Source organism: Pieris brassicae, chromosome 10 (assembly GCF_905147105.1).
Source record: "Pieris brassicae chromosome 10, ilPieBrab1.1, whole genome shotgun sequence".
Lineage (NCBI taxonomy): Eukaryota > Metazoa > Arthropoda > Insecta > Lepidoptera > Pieridae > Pieris > Pieris brassicae.
The window spans coordinates 6,792,728-6,818,254 of NC_059674.1; the positions used below are offsets into that span (position 1 = coordinate 6,792,728).

Here is a 25,527-nt window from a genome sequence, read left to right on the forward strand (position 1 = left end):
TATGTGGTTTGCATAAGTTGTTTTCCCGTACATATAGAAGGTACAACGTAGAAAAAGGCGTTTCGCAAGGCTTATAGTTCCATATAGACTTACTTGATACTTGCGCAGGAGTTTAGATAGTGCATTACCGACTGCTTTGACTCCTGAAGTGGTGACTGATGGCTGAAGGTTATGTCTGGAACGCCAGTTGACACCTGTTGAAAGTTTTATTTTATGAAATATTGTCGACGATATATGTAATAACAAACTCCCATCATCAGAGTAGCTCAGTGGCACCGTATAACATAGGTCTTCCAAATGTGAGGTCAAAAATGTGTTTAATGAAAGTGACAAGAGGACTTTGATACGCCTTTTGAACTGAATATCTTAACAGTTGTATCTTAAAACCACGTTGGCGACACTAAAAGCTTTACGCCATATACACCTAGAGCATGTCAAACTTTTAATCAGACATTTAAAACAAACTTAATTTATCTTACTGGCATTGCCGCTGCTCCATAAGTGATCATTTATGTCAGTGATGTATTACCTCCTTTGACTTATAAGACGCGCTTTCAGGCGACAAAAAAGCTCTAAAGTTTTGTTAGTAGTAAAGAGTTAAACGCGCGCGACGCTTTTGTAGCGTAGTACGCTGGATTTGTATAGTTTAATGTTTTTGGATTGCTGTTATGCGTATGGTGTAAGTAATAAGTTCGTGTAGGTCAAGAGATATTGATACTATTATTTGTTAGGTCGTATAGTTGCAAACTGTTCATATTGCATGTTTTACTGAATTTACAAGTTAAATCCTACGTATAATCGTCCTTAAATCCAAAGTATAAATTTTAGTCTAGTGGCTTCACGGTTGAGCACCAATCGTCTTTGTGTCTATGTGCGCATTTAACATTCGCTAGAACGATGAAGGAAAATATCGTGAGGGCACCGGCTTGCCTTTATTGACAGATTAGGAGGCACAACTTGGACAAGCTAATATTACATAATAATGGTAGCAGCTGGAAGAAGCGTCTTCCAGCAAGACACGCTGTACACCAAAATCGGCACATCTGATGTATTACACTTAGTTATGTTACTAAAATAAATGTCTATATATATTATACTGGGTGTCCAACTAAATTTATGTTAAGTTTTTTTTTAATGTATATTATATGTTGACAAGTAGGATTAATATTAAATGTATTATAAAGAAACAGTATAAAGGGATATAATAACATTCTTATAGAACAATGATTTGTCGTGATGTAACAGTTTAAGAATTTCACGATTCCATCCATTGTTCAATGTGAAGGTGAGCTGTAAAAAGAGCAGTTACTGTGTCAGTAATCCCAACTGAAGGCAGTTTATTAACAACGGCCAATGGTGTAATGTCGGGATGTCTTTAACTTTAAAAGCTTTTAACTGTTAGACGATTATACTTAATAGTAACAGTCAGATTTTTTTGGAAATAAACACCCTACAGACCACATCAAACACAACGCAAACCTACATATAAGCAACCCCAAAAACTCTTTCTTCGCCCAACTCTTTCTCTCCTTCCGAGGCCCTATCATCTTTAACCCATTCCTTAAAAACAAAATTACCATTTCATTCAAAACTCACATTATACACACTTAAAAAATCTCATAGAATATGATGTCAACAATCAGTTTAAATATAATTTTGTGATATGTAAAAATCGTAAAGGTAAATACAGTTTATATGTTAAAAGGAACAGACTGGCTGCCCACAACACGGAATCCTAGTGTGGGGGCCAGTGCACTTTACTTTACCTAAATGTCCTCTTAAATTGTGTATTATAAAGTTTTTCTTTCTTTCTTTCTGAATACAAATATCTACTAACATTTACACATAGTCCTGTCGGATAGAGAGTTTTCGCGGGTGTGTTTCATCATCGGACGTCGTCGCAGAATACGAAATTCCACCCGTATCACCTCGACGTCAGTTGGTTCACAACTGAGAATTTTTAAAGGCAGTTTAGTTAGATTGTTAGTTAACCCACCTGAAGGCAGGATATTGATAACGGGCAATACTGTCAGGACGTCTTAATATAAATATCTACTAAGATTTACACTTATCCAGTCGGATAGAGAAAGTCGCTGGTGTGGTAGACGTCGAGGCAGAATGCGAAATTCCACCCGTATAAACTCGACGTTCGTCTTACCAGAACTGAGCGTTTTCTATGACAATTTTTGCCGTGTACCACCACCATGTGGAACCGCCTGAACTGGTCTCGAAAAGAGCATACGTATTCTTAAAACATGACAACGCACTTGGCAGTGTCAGTGTCCGTGGGCGGTATCATCTATCAAGGGAAACTCTTACCGGTTTGTTATATAAAAAGGGAAGAGCAGCCGTAGGGACAGTAGCTGAATGTAAATTTTCTTAGCGTAACTTTTATTAGCGTCAATGGTTTGCCATCTTTGTTTGCCGGTTGATCATTCGGTGTTGATGTAACAATAGCTGTGGGCATTACTTTTCATACTTTTATTTATTTTTCAAAATTTCTGCTCCTGTGCAGTATTTTTTTAATGTGGCATTTGCAAGGAGAAAGACCGCTTCTGTACATTGTCAAATCACAAGTCGGTAAACTTCCATATAACACGGTACTCTTATAACGCATTTTAATATTACGCGATTTCAGATCCAGTGTTATACTTGGCTATTCTCATTCTATTTTAAAACATATATTATTTTTTTATACAAGCACGTTATGCGAGACTACAACTGCAACGTCTATAACGTGGAGCCGTATTGTAGGAGGGATATAAATATATGTATTTGGAATTGATTGCAAACCCTTGGCACTAACACCGAACTATGTAATATGTATTGTGACACCTGTCGACGGCCTTGAGCGGGTAAGAGATTGGCCAGAATTAGTTCCGCCCCATTTGATCACCGATGCGTGGCTGCGCGATTTTAGACAATATTCTCTTTATTGAAATAGATCATTCTTCAGAACGACTGGATCATGTGCGACTGATATTCTTGTACGCACTAGTTGGAACGTTTTAACGTGATCGTGGTTTTGAAATCGAAGTTCTTACATAGTTTTTTTTAATGGAAAAATCGGCTGTGAGGTTTGTGTCTTCTCACTGGACTTCTCTAACCATACTATTAGACAAAAATCGCAACCAGTCATATTTAGATACATATATATCCAGACCAAACTCCGCTTACGGATTCGGCTGTCTACCACATGCCGGCAGCGAATTGTATCCTATTTCTGCCATACTATGTGCAGGTAATGAGAAATTGATCGTGGTTGGTAACACAGAAGGTCGTGGTCGTTCACCAACCAGATGAATTTCAAAGAGTCATCGTCCTCAAAACTGTACACAGTCATAGGTGGCACTGGAAAACCGATGGAAACAGAGAGTCCAAATGTTTCCTTGCTGACCACGAAGCTCAGACATGAGCTACCGACTGATGATAGAGAGGATAGTAATTTTTTGTCAAATTTAAGAGTAGATTTACAAAAGGCATATCATTTTGATTTGACAGCTGACTACTCATTTATTTAACACATTGAAACATGTTGTATAAAGACTATTTGTATTACATATATATAATTTATTTTTCAGGTATGTTGCCGTTTTCCTCACTGGCAGTTAGCGAATGTAAGTAGTCATTATTAATTTATAGAAAAATCCTTTTAAAGGAATATAATATTCGAAACAGAACTAATCTTAGCGTACAATGATCCAGAAGATAAACCACTCCATATATGGAAATTGTATTCATTTTTACAACCAACCCAAGCGAAATTAGAGAATTATCACTGAATAAATTCAAAACTCTCGTTAAACGTACATTAATCAATAAAGATTTTTATAACTTTGACGATTATTTAAATTATCCTAATCCTTGGGATTGATTTGCTCCAGTTTAAACAATTTGTGTGACTCAAAACTTAGCGATTATAAAGAGTGGCGGAAAGTTTCTTGTCAGTTCTTCTTGACCACGCTACGCCCTTGACTGGTGAACTGATAGTAAACGTATATTTAGAATCAATTTAACATCTTTTCTGTTGACGTTCATAAGTGTACTTGGTTAACGAGAAACTTGACTGGCCATTGGCGTTTATGTAATGCGCAATGTACACATACAATGTAAACAATATTAAAAATGCGATTGTATTTACTTCAAGTATTTATAATGTATATTCGCGAATGAAACAATAATCTACTGGCGTCAGGTATCCTTGCATCAAGTAAGTGATGAATGGAGACAAGTAGGCGAAACAAGCTTCCTTGCCCGACTTGCCGACGTATGGGTTGAAGCTGTGTCAAAGTCGACGTCTAACACTTGTAAGAACGTATTGTATTTGATATAGGGATGTAGGTGATATATCTCAATCCTTAAATTACATATGAATTATCGGTCAACGTGTTTCAACGGCTTTCTTACTGACTACGCATTGGACTTTAAATTATATACAGACAAAATCTGTTATAACGACATCCATGGGACTACTCGTATTTGGTCGTAAAAACCGATAGTCGAAACAGCCGATGAAGTTGTTATTAAGTACCTAATGCAATAGAATTCAGCTCATAGCTTTGATTTTGGTCAATATAACCGGTGTGTTGTTCTAAACGATGTCGTTGTAAACGGTTTGACTGTACTCACCATCCGTACGAACGTAACGACTAGTTATTGATATAGAAACTGATTGAGATGTAAAAAAACATTGTGTTACGCGGACAGATGTATTTTCCCATTGTAATTGTTATGTAATATAATTGCCGTATAAATTATTGATTATAATTGACGTATAGCTGATCGCCGGTTATGTGCTAATTAACTGTTGTAGTTGTGACTTTGTAATTTAAATGTATATGAAAATTATTCAAAAATAAACATTAATTGCACCTAATGGGTTTAGTAATAGTTATATAGCGACTCGAATTGTCGAAGACCCATCACATTCCGTGCGGCTTGATCCCTTGGCGTTGCGTAGAGAGGGTCTCTCTGCATCTTCTACCGCATTTACCATGGCCAGTATTCAGAAGAGTCGTTCGGGCAGTTGAGTTTCATAATCGGACGTCAAGGCAGAATACAAAATACCATCTGTATCACCTCGACGTCCGCAATTCTACATTGAGCGTTTTCTAAGGCAGTTTTTGCCGAGCACCACCACTATGTAGAACCAGCTGCCCACTGAAGTAATTCTGAACCAATTCCACTAAGGGTCGTTCAAGAAAAGAGCGTACCAATTCTGGAAAGGCCGGCAACGCACTTGCGAGCCTTCTGTCAATGTCCATGGGCATTGGTATCACTTAATATCAGGTGAGCCTCCTACCCGTTTTCCTCCTATTACATAAAAATAAAACGTTTTAGAGAGTAAAAAACGTGCTGTTCGTCAGTGACATCATCTGTCCAGACCAGCTCTGTGTTGTACTGTACCGTAAAGGGTACTAAACGATAGATTAAAAATAATTTAGTGTCAACTAATCAGCAAGTTTTAGCAAATGTCTAATACATGTATTTTAGAAATCAATTTGCGTGTTTAATGACCCCAGTTCGCACACTAGGTACGAACTATCCAGACTAGCCCAGCCCTGACTAAATATATATGTGGGCCACAATTGAAAAATTATATCGTGTTAACATTTTCTGAAAGATGCGCGAGTTTCTGAATTTTAATACAATTATAAAAATAGGTAAAATATAAAAAAAATGAACATGATTAAAAAAGGAGGACAACTGGCGGCCTTATCGCTTTCGAGCGATCTCTTCTAGGCAACCACTAAACCACTATTTAGTAACTACTCAACTGAGTGTGGAAGTATTTTTTTTCTTCAAAAATATTCGATCAAAAATATATTTGTTTATTAAGGTAAGCCTAAGTGTTGAAAATCTCGTCATGCATAGGTTATATCACATCGTTTGAGAAATATTTATGTTTCTTTGCTAATATTTATTACTATAGTCTAACCAGTTAATAATTATCGTGTACGTAATATATTGTTGTTCTGTTTGTCGCATTCTTGCCTAGTGTTTAGTTTATTCTAGCTGTGCTATACACACCACATATATATATTTAGTTTATAGTACGATACTAAATCTTTTCAAATAGAATTTTGAAAGCAAGATTTTTTACATACGGTATCGCGGACTTTCTAGATGATGTTGTCTTCTAGAAAACTGTAGTACATAACTTGGCTCCATTGTCAATAGGCAGCGTACACGATTTAGGAATTTGGTTTGGTCTTTCTACACCTTGAGTTACACTATCGTAATTTCATATTGAAATTATTTATTACCTATGTTCACCAGGGATACCGTAGGATTTTAATGGTCCCTTAGGTAGAATGCTTGGCGAACCCCGAGGGTCCATCTTAGGGGCTTAGTGGGCGGGGTCTCGCGACCCACAGTACCCGGGTCAAGATCGATATCCTTGGCGCGGGCCTGCGTAAGCGCATTTTCACCTCATTAAATGATAAAATAATTCAATCACTCCTGGAGTTTTCGATCCTATTCGTTGCAAACAAACAAACAATATTTCCTCTTTATAGTAGTTTAAATATTGATGTGCCATTAACTCAAACGATTTTGACATAAGGGAGTCATCGCTCAAGATAAGTCTGGATTCTGAATTTTAGTCTTAATAAAGAGCATCTCTATTATATAAAGAACGTGATACACTAACCGTTTTCGTCATATCCGACTATGACAATGTCTGTCAGATTGAGTCCGTCAGCCGTCAGATCGTTCCATACAGCCAGGGCACGTGACAGCGCAGCGGGTCGTAAAGGTACCAGGATACCAGCGGGCGGTCGGAGCCAGGAGTCTTCGAGCCACGACCGTAGGGTCGCAGCTTTGCTTAGGGCTTGTGCAGGTTTGGTCTTTTCGAAGGTTCGGAGGTCCGGGAGGTTGGAGTCGGCTGAAATTATAGTAGTCGTTCAGCTTGCTAATTAGGTTAAATGAAGAATGAATGGTTAGATAGCAATTGTAGCTCGGTGCGAACGGCCGGCAACGCACTTGCGAGCCCACTGGCAATGTGTCTATGGGATATACTTATCCACTTATAAGGGCATTTCTATTTGAAAAAATACGATTTAATAAATTTAGGCATAAAATTCACCTCCCCTACGGTATTTTTAAAGTCGAATATATACGTTGAAGTCAAAAGATTATTATTAGTATATTTTGTTATCTTGAGCGTTAAAAATAGTCTTAAATAGCTTAGAACAAAAGAACAAAGTGTCTTCCCCTTAATAGACACTGTAAGTAGTGTTATTGAACACTTTCCTATGTTAAATATACTTGACTAAAATGACTTATTAGTCTATTAGTTAGTTGGGCTAGATCGTAATGTTCCTTGATGTGACAGTGAAGAGACACAGTATGTAAACAAAATTAAGTGTTGCCAGCATTAAATAACAAACAATTTTTTATTTTGTTTTAATTTTCTATTTCTCAATGTTTAATTGTTATTATGTAAGTGTTTACTTTAGCTCTGGATTGAATGAATCAATCCTGGTACACTGTTGCAGACGGAACTAAGCCCAGTTAACAGTGTTTTGTTGGTTATCATCTTGTAGAAAATGACTGATTTTGAAGGATGATAAATGGATTTCGAAAATTATTATTATTACTATGTAGGTTAAGAATATTGTATTTCTCTTTAATCGGCAGCTCATGCCTGAGCGTCGTGGTCAGCGACGAAGCATCTTGAGCAGACTATCTGTTTCCACCGGTTTCTGTCCAGCGCCTCTCTTATGACAGTGTACAGTTTTGGGGACGATGAGTCTTTCACTTGATGGTTCCCCTGTTTGGTGAACAGTCACGTGATCTTTTGCCTTCTGTGTTACCAATTACGTTTTCCAAGTTCGCATTGTATGGTCAAAATAAAATACGATTCGCTGTAGGCATATAGTAGACAGGCATTCGTCGCTCAAAGGCTTCGATCCTTTGCCTTTTATGCCATATTGTAAATACTGTATATTTGTGTGTTGGATATAAAGTGATTATTTTAAAAAAATCATGAACTTTGATAAGATTTTGGTTTTTTAAATTTTAATACCAGTTTTATAAAATTAAGAATAATAATGAAATATGAATTACTAAAGGAAATCTTTACATTAGTTTAATATAAACGTTATTGTATAATCTTGGATATTAAAAAGAAATCGCTAACAATGGAACAAGAAAAATATTAAGCCCATTAAACATTAATGATATGTGATTTGTAATTTTTTCAGTATTTAATAAATTATTTTTATTACATACATATGATTATAGTAGATAATAAACTTTCTTTCTATTTCATTTAACATCGCTCGAACGGTAAAGGAAAACATCGCTAGGAAACCAGCTTGCCTTAGACCCAAAAAGTCGACGGTGTGCGTCAGGCATAGGAGACTGATCACCTACTTGCCTATTAGATTAACAAATGATCGTGAAACGGAAATCTGAGGCCCAGACCTAAAAAGTTCATAGCACCATTGATATACTTTAAACGTAGTTCATCACCTCGTAAATTACTGTTATTGAACCAAGTCAATGTTTAAACATAAACAAAGTTTCAACCTACAAAGTTTGCTAATGGGAATGATAATCAACGTCTCGTTAAGTATAGGAACGACAAAAGATGACAAATTATCCACTTTCCAACATACACTATAATTCAGCCGCACTTTCTAAAACATTAGCTCCAATATGCCGCCTTGGCGAACCTTGATCGTAGGGTTACTGTATGGTCAGGTTGACAGATAAAATATTAAATGAACCAATCATAGTATTGACGAATATTTGAAGTAACACTGGTTATATAGAGACTCAAAGAACTCCACGGAAGGAGAATGTAAAATAATAGAACACCATCTCGTTTGTTTATGATTTGTCACTAGCATCAAGTCCAACAACTGTTGACATGTGATGTTTTTGCTTCATCACAATCAAATTCTTACCTTCGATATTGTCGGAGATAAATATGTTAGTCTAAGGATTCTACTTAGGTGACAGTTTGTTTATGGACATATTCTCCTTATAAGCTTAATTATCTGTATATATGTTGTTTACAATCTCACTAAAACAATTTTTATTACATGAACAGAGTACTCACAGTTTTCGGTTTTAGGGCTTCGCTGTCCAGACGCAACTTCATCGTCTAGTTCAGAAAGATTTGAAATGACGCCATCTATTGTGTCAGGGGCTCGCGTCGTTGTCTCTGGAGCATCCAACTAAAATGATTTGTATAAGCTAAGCGTGTATGGTCCTATTACAGTATTCATAAATAACGTTATAACATAAATTATATTATACCAAAAAACAATTATACTAAAGCCGAAGATGAAATATATAATATTTACAAAAAAGTTCAAATATTTAAAACATATTGAATACGTAATACCTAATTCGGCTGTGCTGTGTGATGGTGTGAAAGTGTGTGTATGTAGGGTGTTCTCAATGCAGGTGATTTAGCGCTATAATTCTTAATACTCCTTAAGCATATTCCGTGATAGCTTAGACAAGTCAAGGCTTAAATAATGGTCGCTGTTCGCTGCGCGATTCAAAAAAAGTTTCTTGAATAGTCGGTGTTGATGTAAAGAACGTAAAACAAAGCATTATTACGAGTCTAGTAGCTAATGGACTTCAATGGGCGTTATTAATTTGTTACTATAGTCTAGATCTATTAAACAACAATTGTTTATAACAACATACCTGCACATTGTGTGTATTAGAATAAATATCCTCTCTTATTTCATAAACATTATTGTCTAATGACATTGTGAATGCTTCTGTTACAACATCTTGTACGGTCGTCTCGTTATCACCGAAATCTTTTATTTCTATTTCTTCTCTTTCATGATCAATTTCATCGCTGGGTGTATCTGTAATGGCTTCGGTTGTCTCTCGTAGAGTTCTCTCTGGTTCTATGTCTTTGTAGTCTGTGTCGCTGTCTTGACAGCTCGCGGAAATTAATAGTAGTGTGAGAAGGAACGTGTGCTTCATGGTTGCATAGTTTGATCTGTGAAGTAAAGGGTTTAGATGAGTGAATATTGGTCTAGCTGGTTATAAGGAACAGTGCGTTGATTTTGCTTGAAACCAAAATTTTTGTAACAGACATATCTAAGGACATCATGATTTGTTTATTTATGTACTCCCTTATTTTTAAAAAGTAAAGAAGACTTCATGTTTTTATAATTTCGCTTTAGTTTGGTTTTAATGTTTATATTATTATTATTACAATACAGCGAAGGTGTTTGTGTTACTTTCTATTGAGATTGCGACTCAAATCTTGGGAGCCGTAAAAAAATATGAAAAATGTATTAATTAAAAACATTGGTGTTTATTCATTGTTAAATTTGTTTATTGTAGGCGAAAATAATAAACATAGGATGTTAATTGAAAATAATAGTTATATTTACACAGTTTTAATGTTTAAAGAAATTCAGATGAGACACGAACGCGTTGTAAGCTTGTGTTTACAAACTGGAAGATGGAGCAAAAAAGGTCCGTGGAATTTCGTGGCGTTTTCGGAGCACGTGCTATACAATTAAGGACTGGATTCCTTTGTATAAAAAGTGATTTCGTCTTTATGGTTTCGGTTCTGTATACGTTTATAAGAATGCTATTTCGTGTTTGTTTTTTATAGAAATACTCTAGGCTTGCCTAATTTTGTGATATCCATTTATACTTTCAATGCCAAAGGGCTCGGCAATGCGTTGCCGTTTTAAGAATTGGTACGCTATATAATACTTCATTGTTCCACATAGTGGTGGTGCGCGGCAAAAGCTTTCTTAAACGCTCAGTTGTGGAATGGAATTGTTGTGTTGTATAACTAACTTGGAACTTAAAGTTCGACTTTTTGAAGATCGATGATGTGGTTTACGGTTCCAAACGCATTATCTCGGTCGTAGCACGACGTTATCTAGCCTTTTCTCTTTCTCGGTAAATAGACTTTTAGATGCATGTTTTTTTTGTTAGATATACGGTATCTTTACAGTATCAGATCAGTACATCACTTTGGTCTATTACCAAGTAGGGAATCATACTTCTGTGCCTGACAACGTCGACTTTTTGGGTTTAAGGCATGCCGTGTTTTACGAGCTAAATGCGCACATCGAAAGTCCATTGGTGCACAATTTGAAAGCCAAGACTGCTCTGTTGTTAGTAGTCTTATTCAGTCTACCACATTGTCTCTTGCTTCAAAATGTACTTAACATTTTAAATATATTAAAGCATGGTCACCGTAATATTATCTTGCTTCAAAATGTACTTCAAATTTTAAATATATTAAAGCATGGTCACCATAATATTTCCACGGAATCCAAATAACCTGCTGATAATGACGGAGCCATTAGGCCCTTCGGTGACGTAAGCTATATTGTATAAGATATACTATATCACTATAAAAGCTTTCCATTTGAATAAGCATTGCAATGTCATTTATATAAAAACTAAATAGGTCAAAATGTTATGAAAGCGTCATGCAAGTGTTTATTTAATAGTTTTATGAATTAAATGATTCAATTTAAAATAAGAGAATTTGCACATATGTTTCTCTTTTGTCTCTTTTAAATTGATGTTGTGATAAGAGATGTTATTTTGTTGAAATCTTTGTAATTGTATGGTTTGAAAATGGGAAAAATAAATAGAACAGAACTGCAATGGACGTACATTAAAAAAATATTTAAAAGGCCGGCAACACACTCGCGAGCAGTCTGGCATTAAGTGACCATGGGCGCCGGTATCACTTAAGGCCTCCTACCCGTTTGCCTCCTGTTCTAAAAAAAAATAAACCTGAAGTAAGAAGACAGTCTCAATGACTTATATTAATTGTTATTATGTTGAATAAATTAAATAACTATATTGCCAAAGCTATCTCTATATTTCGTTATATCTTAGACTGGGGCATGGGGCACATACCCCGTCCTATTAAGTGTTGTTCCGTATCTGTTTTATTAGAAACTTTTACGTAAGTTGAATCTTGCGCAAGTTGTTTTCGGGTCACAGCGAGAGTTTTATTGGAAAACGACTTTGAAATCCCATAACTTCTACATTAAGACCACATTTCTGTTTCATGTGGTCTTCTAAGGACCGTCATTGTAGCTCCGGGGATCAAACCTACGTCACCATAGCCATCCTTCCTGACAACGATAATTTATTGTACCCGGAAAGATGCGCGCGCGTCATTCCAACCTTGTATACGACATTTTATATTGTCGTACATACTTAACGATCCCTTAACTATAAACATATATTTGTTACTTCCTTATTTAGTGGAAAAGAGGTAACTTTTAATTCTTAGAGGATCTTTATAGGGAAGTAGTTGGATAATACTGCATGATAACTTCTGACATTCAATGAAGTTCTTTGAATGAATGAATACTTATCTATCCCTTTCAATCACGACGTAATTACACATTGGTGCACAGCCGGGAATCGAACGAGTAGCCATTGCACACACACTGCTATCTGATATCATTAAACTTTTGCTATCATTAAACACATTAGCGTTCAAGTAGTATTTGATTAATATTTACAATTTAAATTATATATCTAAATAGAAAAAATATTAAGTATGTTAATGAAGATACACGGAGATATATTGCTTGTTTATGTCAATTGTTATAGGTATTCGCGTCGCGTATTGACAAGGTTAAAGCTTTTGTTCCGGGAGTAACAAACTTGGGTTTTTGGTTTGTGAATAAAATTGCAACTTTGACTATTATATTTGCGATACTCCTAGAGAGTTAAACCGCGATCTCTGTGGTCGTGTGAGGTGTAGGTAGGTGTATAATGTTAAAGGAGGTATATAATCGATTATCAAGCGGGGGTCGCGAATATTGGTTTGTTGTTGTTGAGTTTGTTTTAGAATGGAGTCTGTTGAAAAATAATAAAAACAAACTACATATAGGTACAAAAGATTCGTTCAAAATAGCGCGCTGTGTACATATTATTATAATATTACAGTGACGGGGTCGCTAGAATGTTTTACTTAACTTTTTGGCTTTTTCGTGGGTCGCGACATGAGTATGGTTGAGAAAGAAGAAGAAGAATGCACGCCATAGACGGCATGGCACGAGTCCGGTCGCGGTTGGTGTAGATATGTTCAAATATATGTTAAATCAAACACATTGTTGGAAGCTGGGTGTCAACTGGCTTTAGTCGTTAAAAATATGAGATTATACGAGGGTGGTCCGATAAGTACTTAGCCTACAAGAAAATATTTTAGTTTGGGAACGGTGGAGCTCTTATTTCGCAACATAATCTCTTTTTCGTTCGATACATTTGATCCAGCGGTATTCCAATTTCTTTAACACGTCTGAAAAATTCGTCTTCTGGAGGTCTGCAAATTGGCCCCCGTAACGGCGATAACCGCCTCATTTGACTCATATCTGCCCGGAGAGTGACATTTTCAAATTTGAAAACAACAAGAAGTCGCAAGGGAGTCAAATCCGGAGAATACGATAGATGGGGCAGCAACTCGTAGTCTAATTCTACCTATTTAAGCGTGGCAACGGCGGAGGTGTAAGCCGTTATCCTGATGAAAGAGCACTTTTTTCTTCGCCAAATGGGGCGGCATAGTAACCCTTGTGATCGTTTTGCCCTTCTGCAGGTAGTCGATGTAAATCACACCTTTTAAGACCCAAAACCCGGTAGCCGGCCATTCCGGCCTATGGCACAGTCTTTGCCTTCTTCGGATCAAGTTCGGATGCAGTCCACGTTGGAATTTGTTAAACTAATTTTTAATGGTTGCCATCGAAGGAAATGAATCATCGTACACTGCATCCAAAGCACTCTGTGATTACGCTTCCCGATTTCCCTTCCAAAAACTAGAATCGAATCATAGACCTATATTGGTCTTTTTCAATTCTTCTGAAATACGCGGACACGCTCGCTTCTATACGCGGTCAAAACGAAACTACGTGCTCGATTCGGCTGAAATTTTGACAGAAATTGTCTACGAGAATGTTCTAAGCGATGAAAAATGATTGCGCTCAGGATAATGGTGCTATCGAGCGGTCAGGCTAATTACTTATCGGACCGCCCTCGTAACTAGGGGGAGTGGGGTTGCGACCCTAACAGAATTCTGACTTATCTTATTTAGGGGTTTTTAAATATAACTAACACTTCAATACCGTATTCAAACAATAATGTTATATTACATTTTATGAGTGTGGGAAAACTATAGGGCTGATTTTATCTTCAATTGCGATAATTCCTAACACCAAAACCAAATGTTTACGCTTCTAATTATTTACTAATATGTATACATGTAACTAATGTTAGGTAACATAAATCACGACATGTCTTAGAAGTGTAAAATGTTTAAAACTGTACAAATATTGCTTTAACAAAAATATGACTGGCAAATGTTTAGAACTCTCAGCATTATATGCTTGTGATGGCTCAATCTAGTTTAATACTAAAAGTAAAATTTCCGCAAGAGTTAAAAAATAGTCGTGCCAAATCCGTATAAATAATATTCTCTTTAACTTTAAAATTACGTGTAGACTTTTGAGAGACTAACAAGTATGAGTTCTTCATTGCTCGAATATATTATGACAGATGAACAAAATGCATCTGTCCAACCCATACATAGGAACTAGACTTCACTGTTAAAATAAATAAACGCGCTACAACATAATTCAGGACATCAGATTTCTGAATCTGTTTCATGATCATTTGTCTAATAGGCTAGTAGGTGATCAGCCTGCTGTACCTAAGGCAAGCCGGTTCCCTCACGATGTTTTCCTTCACCGTTCCAGCGAATGTTAAATGCGCACATTGACAGAAACTCCATTGGTGCCCGGGCATCGTCCTGAGCGATAAGAGTCGCACACTGAAGACTGCATACATCTTTATCTATCTGAATCCCTATTTCCCTTGGTCACGAGAAGGTTCTTATTAAAGAAAAAAATATGAAAATTGCGCGGGAAATCCGAAAAGTTAAGAATACTTTTGTTACGATAGCAAAATGTTTCGATCGTAGTTATTATATTGATAAAATAATTAGAGTCGCTAATTGTTTGTGGCATTAATCTTGAAAATGTTTTCTATGTTTTTCATATGTCGCTTGTTCCCGTGTCGGAATACCAACAAAACTATTTATATACGCGCCAGAAAAACAAACAAATAATGTTGAATATCACAAAGCATTTTTAGTTAATTATACCAATTCGATACCAATCAATATTCATAGTTAAGACTTCGTATCGCCAGCAAAATGATGTCTTAAGCGTTGAACTGTCAAATATACAGAAAAAACGTGTTTGAGACCTGCTAAAATTACGTTTAACTCGGGCTTCAAACTTAGTTAGATTACATTTGTATCACGATGGAAACATGTCCTAATCACAAGGTTTAATTGCCATTCAACTATGTTGTATGTTGTACAAGCATGCTAAATATGTACCAATTTACCTTGACCTACAATTATTGTCACTTAAATCTATTTTACTTGTATATAGTGACTTTCTCGCTGTGATATATAAAAATGCATTCACACCGACTTTCAAAGCTGACGATCGTTTGAAAGTATGCAACAATTACGCGATTAACCTATAAAGGAAAATATTGTGATAATGTGTCAAATCAAAAGTTTTGGTGAAGAAGGCTGATCACTAGAATCGCGAAACAGATACAGAAATCTGTCAAGACCTCTTGGTCTTGGGACCCCCTTGGGACTATGTATGTGTAGGTAAGGACCTAAATTAATGTACATTTATATGTATATATATCATGGGATGCCGAACAGCCTCGTGTAGTGTGCGACCGTTACAGAAGGAATCTTTGGTTCTCTTTTGGTTATGCACTTCTACTACATATATTGATGGTTTCCTTGGGAAATGTCACTTTGGTTAAATGTCGATTAATCAATGGTTAAAGTTCGTGACTGCATACACCTGCATGAGAACAGGTTTTATTGTTTACTAAATATATTTAAATTTGCGGTCATAACGTCAATTTGTATTACTTCCGCTTATTTATTAATTAATTATTGAAATTTGTCTTTATTTTGAGAGCGTGTAATGCGACGAGAAGATTATAGCTCAAATCGACATTTCTTACTAAAATCGAAAGAGGAAAGACCTTTTCAATTCATGTTTTTTGATCAGATCAGAATTAAGGTTATGTTTATTATTATAACTGCTTAATTATACTGTATTACGTTATAATATATATTTTAATAACTTAAGATGTCATGTGGAACATGGTGTAATGGTTGCAGCTTACAAAAAAATTGTAAAACAAAAAACTTGGCGATTAAAAAGAGTGGCGGAGAGTTTATTGCCAGTTCTTCTCTTCCGTTCTACGCCCTTGATTTGAGAAGTGGCAGTGAATGTAAAATTAGAAGCATTTAGCTTTTAATATGTATTTCTTTATTGACGTTCAAAATTATAATTATATAAATGGTTTTGATTTAATTTGATTTGACATTATATATAACTACTTAGGTGACGGTCCTGCCTCCGTACTCGTTTGAAAAAGACTGTCTTACAGGAGGTATAGGTACCCAATGACGCACGAAAATTTCATTTGATTATATAATATATAAATATATACTACTATAGAATAACGAAAATATAATTCAGGTGATGGTCCTTCCTCCGTACTCGTTTAAAAAAACTGTGTTATACAAAAGCAAAGCCTGGAGTTGAACTTACAGATACACTGTAATCTAAGACAGAGTTTCTATAATAATCGTAAATAAATGAATATATTAACTTAATATATGTGGAATATTACGTCCGATCTGGGCAGGTCATTAAAAATATTCTATTAAGTAAAACAACTCGGCGGTATCACTTAACATCAGGTGAGCCTCCTGCCCGTTTGCCCCCTATTTTATAAAAAAAAAAAAAAAAAAAAAAAAAAAAAACTGATAAAATTTTCCGGTTATACGACGTTGCTTACGCGTAACAGTCCGATGGCTGGAGCTTGAACGCTCAACTTTGGGTTCAGAAAAGCAGCTATTAACTAAGGTTCTTATTAATACGTGTGTTAGAAGACATCAAACTGATATCTGATTGAGTTTTTTACGATAAAGTGCTAATTAATGATTACAAAATTTTATGTAGTTAAATGGTTATATATCCTTCATTGCCAAGCGATTAATTAATATGTAAATATAAAGATTGCAATCATTTAAACGTTTCAAATAAATTATGCAGCCTTTGTACTTGTACTGAACAGTGGTCTAGTGGTTTCAACGCGTAACTCTATCATTGGAGTCGTAGGATGATATGTCCATGAAGACTATGCGCATTAAACACTCGATCGGCATACCTTAGACACATAAAGTCGTCGTAGCCAGGCACAGAAGGTTGATCACCTAATACTTGCCTATTAGAAATGATTACGGAACAGATACTGAGGCTCAGACCTTAATGGTTGGAGCGCTATTGGTATGTACTGTATTTATACTTTGAAATAATTTGGGAAATTTCTTTCGTAACACAAATAATACTATAAATTTCTTTGGAACCTTAAATGAGAATAATTTTGTGGACGATATTTTGGTATATTTGTGAATTGCAACAAATACACCTTTTAGATGACTAACGAGACGATAGGCATTATTTAATTGATGGAAGTAATAGTTTGGCTCGTGGGACGTATCTTTTTATTTACTTCTGGAAAACGAAAAATTATAGCGTATGTAACACTGTTTGAACGGAATTTAAGCTTTAATAGAATGTAGACTACTCACATAATATAACTTTATATAAATCTAATTCTACTGTACGTGTGTATGTCACTGAACTCCCTTAAACGACTGGACCGATTTGAATTATTTTTTGTGTGTTTGGGTGGCGGATGGTTAAGATTTTACAAACCAGCCCAGCAGATGGCCCTGCCGTCGATACTTTCATACTTTGTTTAATGTACTAATTGCTTGACATGCAGGATAACGTCTGTCAGCCCCGCTAGTTGTATATAAAAAGTGGCTTTTCAAATTATATGCTGTTGCTGCGAATTATATGTAAAATTTAATTTATCAATATATAATGTAAATTAAACAAGTTTCCTTTTAACAAAGTTCAGGTTTGTTAGTAGAACAGAGCCTGTTAAAATTATCAGTCGTTGCTATTATATTGGATGGAAAAAAATATATTTTCAAATTAAATTTTCTTGGTTTCTGCTTAAGTATTTTTATATTATAGTTTTTCGTTTAGTCATAACTAATAACTATTTGGTTATTTAATGAAACTTAAATATTCCGTATTAAAGCTTTTATAGCGACAAAAGGAGTTGAAAGTTTGTATGGAAGTTTGTTATCATCAGTATTCTAAAATTTTAAAACTTCTGCCCCTGGTGAGTGAGCCACGAGGATAAAGCCTCGGATAAAAGCTAGTTTACTATATATTTAAAGTTTTATTATGTTATAGGCTTATAGTTATTGAAATAATTAGAAATTATTTAATTTTACACAGCCTTACAAACACTTTAAACAATCATAGAAATATTAAGATTTGGCGATTAAATATATTTGTGCAAAACATACCACACTTGTACTTGTAAAGTCTGTTTTTTTGTTTGTCACAAAATCTACACTAAAGTTGATCATGCAACACATTAAAAAAATTCTCAAACTGACGAAAAGTTTCGGAATCCAATTACACAACACAAACACTACACAGTTACCGGTTTAATCGACGCATGCGCACGCAACGGCATTCGCGCGTAGACTGATCGTCGGCGCAAGCGCAGGTGATTTTTACAAGGATCAATGGTGGATGGTGTTATGCGTTAAGCCGTTTGTACTCAGCCGGTAGTATTATTTTAATATTGAAAATTGCGTATATTTTTTTTATTATACCTGATGACAGTTTTTCACTCACTAAAATTAAAAAAAAAAACAATCTGTGCATGGTCTACTTGAACATTTTTGTCGTTAAACACCACAGCCAATTCTTATATGGCGTTACTGTCAACTGCCATTGTCATATGTGAAAGAGGTCCAATGTATTCATTTGTTTCGTAACATAAATTATGTACAACAAAAAACAGTACCTAATACTAATCAAAATACTGAATACTAATAGCCAAAGATGGAATACATAATATATACAAAAAGGTTCAAACATTTACGAAAGGAAAATATCAATAAAACTTCTTATATACGTAATAACAACTTTGGCAATGCTGTGAGCTGGTGTAAAAGTGAGTGTGTATCTGGGGTGTAGTCATGCTGCAGGTGATTTAGCGTTGTAAGTACTCTTAATACTCCTTTTAAGCATATTCCGCGATAGCTTTTGTAACTTTACTGCTGTCAGCAGTAGATCCACTCAGTATGTCATCACTCAAACTTTGTTTTATGTAACTATAGGAGACTCATCTGTGTTCATCATCATCATGTTAAGGGATACAGCCGCCCATGGACACTCACGTTGAATAAATAATTCCTACGCTATTTTCTTGAAGGAAGTGATCTTAATGTAAGCTACAGTTATTTATGACATATGCCAACGTTTCTCTTAATAAAGGCCCAAATCGTCAATTTTCACGATTATTTCAGACAAATACTATAACATAATACGAAAATGACTTTAGACTTGTTTAAAAAAAATCGGCTGAAGTTGAGTGGTGGTTTTTGGAATATAATAAATGTATGTACACAAGCCTGAGTCGTTATCAATTTTCCGTTCTGGATTCCGTTATCGGGAAAGTCAGAGGATAGGCATTTTTATTTGGAAACCTTTGGGTGGAGCTGATAATGCGTTTTGTCATTTCCTTTATGAAGTAAGGCTTTTAACATTGTTTGTTAAGCAGTTATTGAGTGGATAAGTGAGCATCTAAATCCCGGAACAATGGGTTTTATGTAATAAATAGATTAAGGTGTGTTGTATGGTAAACCTATCAATGGTTTAGGGATTCTGAAGTTAATTTAGGTCAATAGTCACTTAGACGAGAACTAATATACTAAAGATACAATTTATCACGACGTGGGTCATTGAAGAGCTTCAAGGATGAATTAGTGGAGTAGAACTTAGGTGGACTTTCATTTACGTAGTTAACTGGGATCACTCAAGAGATGGTCTTTTAGTCTTAATTTAAATATTGCCAGTATTGTATAATTTGAGTGATGTTTTATATAGTTATTATCAATTTAAAGAAGCGCTGTTAAGTACTTTTATTTATAATACGTCTAATTTTGTAAACTGTTTGTTTATAGTAATTGTCATATATTTTAGACTAAGGACTTTAACTTACACTGAAATGTATTGAAGTGTGTATTAATTGAATACTTATTAGTTACGAAGTTAGAATAATTTGCACTTGCCTCATCCAAAATCCTACTATGGGTTTGAAAAAGTTTGGAAATTTGCCCGTCAAATTATATAAATATATAACTATTACTGAAATCAATTGAAATAAAATATTGAGCTCAATTGTGCTTAACGAAGGTACCAAAACTTGTGTATTTTACAAACAAACAAAACACCACCGCCTCTTAAACCAAGGGGATATAAGTATGTTCACCTAAATAACAATTATTCTTATTTTTAATTTCTTTTACTTACTTTTTTGCTTCTTTGCTTACATGGCTAACTTTTACTATTATTATTATTTGTTTCTACTGAGTATTAGATTCTTATTTGTTTTTTTGCGACTGAGGCGCAAACTAGCTGCTGTGTTCTCTGGCAGAATGACCAGCATTGTGGAACAAATTTCTCTTTAAAAAAAATTGTTATCTCTCTATTATTATTTTTTTAATTTATTTATTATTGTTATTTTATGTGTCTCTCTCTCTCTCTCTGTGTGTGTTTTGTTAGTAATAAATTTTATGTCTAAATAAAACTACACATCAGCTGTCTCATGGAGGTGGAAACGCGTTTTTTCCGCAAGCAGAGCATTCTCTCTGCATCATCTCACACTAAACGGCGCTAGTGCAGCGCCAGCATATCAACCGACCGATTGATAGATTTGGATATGGTGTAGGTGTATAAATCTATGGTCGAAGTCACTTATGAAGTTTAGGTTTAAAGATGATTATACTCGAAAGAAAACACTTTTAACCGGATTGAAGCTATGTATTATTATTATAAACTAATATAATATATATATAGCACGCGAAACGTCGGAATTTTTTTTATTTAAATAATTATAAGTTTATAATAATAATACATAGCTTCAATCCGGTTAAAAGTGTTTTCTTTCAATGTGTAAAAGCTATGTTAACAAAAGACAATACTATGTACTACTCATTAAAAAAACATGTCACTTATATCACAAAAAATAATAAACCACCACCATCACTATGGAGTATTCATTACCATCTACCACATAACGGGTCTGCTGCTAGTATTTCCCATATATCAGGTGACAAGCTGCTCTAAAGACTCCCTCCGAAATAGGTAATTAGGTTCTGATTTTAGGTAGATGTATATGATTGGTGCTATGCCGGCTACGTGTGGGATTGAAGTTGACTTTAATGCTTGTATTAGGTAATTTTTTTAAAACTAAAACGCATGCTGTGTATTTAAACAGCTGCTTAATGTTCATTAATTTAGTTTCAATGTATAGTTTGTTAGTGTAAGTAGGATACGGAACGAGCTTTTTCGTTAATTTCTTTTGTAGAAAATGAAGTTGTTTAAGTTTACTTTATAACGCTATCGGTTTGTTTAATATAATAAATGTGATTTTAATTTTTTTATATTTTTGTATAGTTATTCGTTTACACATTCGAACTGTTATTGGAAAGCATCTAGCAATTTGTATGAAGCCAGAGGAGATAATTTTAACATCGCATTTCAACTAAACGTTTAAGAGCTTTTGGAACAAGCTCGTCGTCGTGGTTCTCAACTGGATAGGGTTATACGTTAAAGATAGTACTGATTTGATTTTTTATTTTATTTCGGTAAGTCTTAATATATTTTTTTACCCAATTAATGCTAATGATACAGAAGGTTTACCTTATATAAAGGGAAATTTATTATTTTCGAAAGAAAAAAAACACATTTTATACAGAGATAACATGACTTTTAGATGAGAACCGAATTGACTTAACAAACTGGTAATGGTAGGGAGTGATGGCAGGAGTCGAGTCGAGAAGTCGAGGTTGATCGCCTACCCGTTGGTCTGACCAAATTAAGATCATTATGAGTCGCAACATCCCTGATGCTCTGGGACAAGCTGGGTGGAGCGGTGTGGAGGCAGCAATTCCAAATGCCCTAAGCATTTCTAGACAGCCACGTCCTCCAGTAATGAAGACTACGAAGGGGTGGATATGACTTCTTAGCATAATCTATATAAATTAAAATAATCACGAAACCTGATGACGAGGAATTCGATTTTTTTTAATAGTTCTTCCTTGAACCCTAAAGGAGGTTATAGAGAGAAATTTATTCAGTACTTAATTTTCAGAAAAGCGAAAAGGATAGCAGAGCAAAATGTTCCATTTGTTAATATGTAAGGTGGGCTAACTAAATAATCATATTGAATTAGGGAGCGTTCAAGTATTACGTAACGAATTTGGGGGGAGGGGTCCTTTTGTAAAACGTTACGATGCGGGCGGGGATTGAATCACGCGTTATTGTTAATATTATTTTCCACTTTCCAGGACCTTACACCACATAATGGTAAGTTTTAGGTATAAAGAGTCACTGGGGGGTGGTCACGAAACCTTTAACTATTGGATTCAAAAAGGCACGGCACGTTTCATGGTGGGGGGGGGGGGGGGGGTGTTAAAAATATCCAAAAAATTGCGTGACGTAATACTTGAACGTTCCCTTAGTCATTAATTAAATGGCAACGGGACTTGCGAGCCGTTTGCCTCCTATTATGGAAAAAACGACGTTCGCGGGATAATAAATACGTAGTAAATAGTGTTGCCTCGTTAAAGGCAATAGAATACACAACTTATAAAAAATGCTACGAGATGTTGTTATATATTTGATTGCATTGCACCGTCCATAAAATTGATCGAAATTCGTATGCAGCGAGCGCGTAGTAAGGGCAGACCGGTTCCCACTCGGTCACCATTTACCCGCTAATGTATTATTATTGTGTTGTTGACAACGCGGTTTCTTGGTACGAAGCTTTGAACCCTATACGTTTGATATACAAAGATTCCTTGGCGTTGTGTAGGGATGTGGTCGGCATCTTCTACCGCATTTATCGCGGCTAAGCTAGTTTCATCTTCATGTGTCGAGGAATACGAAATTCCTGTCATCACCTCGACGTCCGTCGCTCCAGGACTGAGCGTTTTATAAAGCAGTTTTTGCCGCTCACCTCACTATGTGGAACCAGCTGCCCACGGAAGTATTTCCAAACCAATTCGACTTAGCGTCCTTCAAGAAAAAGAGCCAATTCTTAAAAAGCCAGCATACATTTGTGAGCCTACTGGCAATGTGAGTGTCCATAGGCGGCGGTATCGACTATCAGTTAACATCGGGTGCTAAGCTCGATTTCCCTATGTCAAAAACGTTGAATTTCAATATAATATTTTGTGTATCTAGAGATTGATCTCGAATGGTTTGTCCTATATCACAATTACTACCACTTGATACGACGATGTACTCCTGTGTATTTAATGAGGTGAAAATGCGCTGGGCCCTGGGGACTGTGGGTCTGGGTCTACACTCATAATCCTCTGTTTTTCAGAGAGGCAGGCCCTACGCACTAAAAAAACCTCAGCCCTCCACACGCCCTTACGATGGGCCCTCGGGGTTCGCCAATGCATTTAATCTCAATCAAGACCTGCGATTCCGCGTTGCTCAAGAAATGATGATGGACTCCTAATATATAGTATATATTGAGTAAATTAGCACTATGTCTTTCGTATTGCCAATACGTTTTTGCCAATTGTGCGCTAAGCCACGACTTAATTTTAAATTCATCGACTTGCGTCAGACAGAAGCAATTTTTTAAATTTCCAAATACTCTAAAACCACGCCGTTAATACTTTGGTATTAACGGCGTGTTATTTGTAACATAGTACGAAAAAAATTAAAACGTGTATTGAGAACATTTAGTTTTGAGAGATTAAAAGTGAATTTAAATAATTACCTAACATTACCTAACCTTCCCTTGGAAGTAAATTGGAAAACATTTGTAATCGACCAGTCTCGATCGGCACGTACAGTTGCGTTATCTCTTGCCGCATTATTTATACAAATATTACATCAAATTAAAAATGTTAATTGTTTCTTTGTGTTGGTAGTGACGCGTGCTTATCTTGGCAAATAAGCAACAGTATGAGTGTGCATGTTGGTGGTATCAATGGCGGCAGGATATATTTATTAAGAAAACACTTTTTAAACGGATTGAAGCTATGTATTATTATTATAAACTTATAATTATTTACATAATTTTAAATTTAATTTTTTCCGACGTTTCGCGTGCTTTACAGCGTGCGTGGTCACCGCATACAAAATACTAGGATATATCTAAATCGTATTTTATTGATTGGTTTCCCTGTGAAAAAATTGCAATTCAAGGACGTCTCCAGCGAGGCTCGGTACTCGGCTTGGCCCGTCGCGAGGTGGCAATTGTATGAGGACTTTGGGAGAGTGAACTACGATGTAAATGTCTGATTGTTTACTCTAATCTGATTTTGATTTTTCATTGGCATCATCCGGATCCTTTAGAACGTGTCGGGTCTTTTTGTCGGATAGTAGTTAAAGTCGAGATGTTGTATATATATATCCTTACGGCCAGAATGACATCGTAGTAATTGTAGGTGTCGCTATAAATTTATTTACTAGCAGAACGCAGGAGCTGTTCACACGTTGTTTACGACTCTGTTACCTTACGGCGTTTACGATTCCAGCAGGTGTTAATTGCGCATAGAAAAATCCATTTGCAATATGACCTCAGACTTTTGTAACGTTGTTATGAATTTTCTATAGACACATTTATGGCTATTAAATTCACTACTGACCTGTTTTTTTATAGTATTATTTTGACGTTAAGTTTCAAGAGGAAGAAGGAGACGAGGGCGCCCCAGAAATAGGTCGATAAATGAAATAGAATCAACAGGAAGCGAATAGAGAGTACCATAGACAGAGTCAGTTCACACATACACACACACACACGCAGACACAAACACACACCAAATGACTCCGTTTTCAATGTTTTTTTTAGCACTTACTTATTTTCTTCTATTGTATCTTATGACAACGACCTGATTGTACGTGTTCCGGTCCGGAGGTGGAGAGGCTGGCTATCTGTCACTCAGGTCTCCTGTTACAGAGACCAGTCTCTCACATACACTTCCAAATGTTATCATCTTAGTTTAATCATAATAACCTTCTATGTATATGTGAGAAGAGAAATAAAGATTAAAGATTGAAGTTGGAAAAAGCTGGAGGAGGCCTAACCCGTTAAGGGTTTCCGACCAACCTTTCTGAAGGTAGCATATAGGATAACAATATAAAAATAATGTATGAAATCTAAGCTGCATATTGTCATTTCATGATTGAAAATTTGACGGGCTTTGTTAATTAATAATTAATAAATATTACTTTTAGACGTTTAACTACAGTAAGGAAATTACAGAATTATTGTCTTATTACATAGTTTGGTAATAAATGTCCTCTTTGAATAGGGATAAAGTAGTGTTTG

General features: G+C 35.6%; 2 protein-coding genes across 8 annotated transcripts in view; one reads left to right on the forward strand and one right to left on the reverse strand.

The window, feature by feature from the left end:
• Positions 1-18,635, reverse strand: part of LOC123714991 — a 37,969-nt gene extending 19,334 nt beyond the window's left edge. The window contains exons 1-5 of the mRNA XM_045669737.1: positions 18,464-18,635; positions 9,670-9,976; positions 9,071-9,188; positions 6,653-6,886; positions 94-194 (exon numbers count right to left, since the gene is read on the reverse strand). Of these exons, the coding sequence (XP_045525693.1) occupies positions 94-194; positions 6,653-6,886; positions 9,071-9,188; positions 9,670-9,960 (744 nt within the window). The 5' untranslated portion in view covers positions 9,961-9,976; positions 18,464-18,635. The remainder of the gene's footprint in view (positions 1-93; positions 195-6,652; positions 6,887-9,070; positions 9,189-9,669; positions 9,977-18,463) is intronic.
• LOC123714990 (phospholipase DDHD2) overlaps positions 1-25,527 on the forward strand; it is an 83,100-nt gene that overhangs the window by 20,231 nt on the left and 37,342 nt on the right. For 4 of the 7 annotated variants that reach the window (XM_045669730.1, XM_045669733.1, XM_045669732.1 and 1 more), the window contains exon 1: positions 3,582-3,617. The exons of the other annotated variants lie outside the window; for them this stretch is intronic. In XM_045669730.1, coding sequence (XP_045525686.1) covers positions 3,584-3,617 — 34 coding nt within the window. In that variant the 5' untranslated portion in view covers positions 3,582-3,583. Of the gene's footprint in view, positions 1-3,581; positions 3,618-25,527 lie in introns of those variants that run through there. 7 annotated transcript variants of the gene reach the window in all.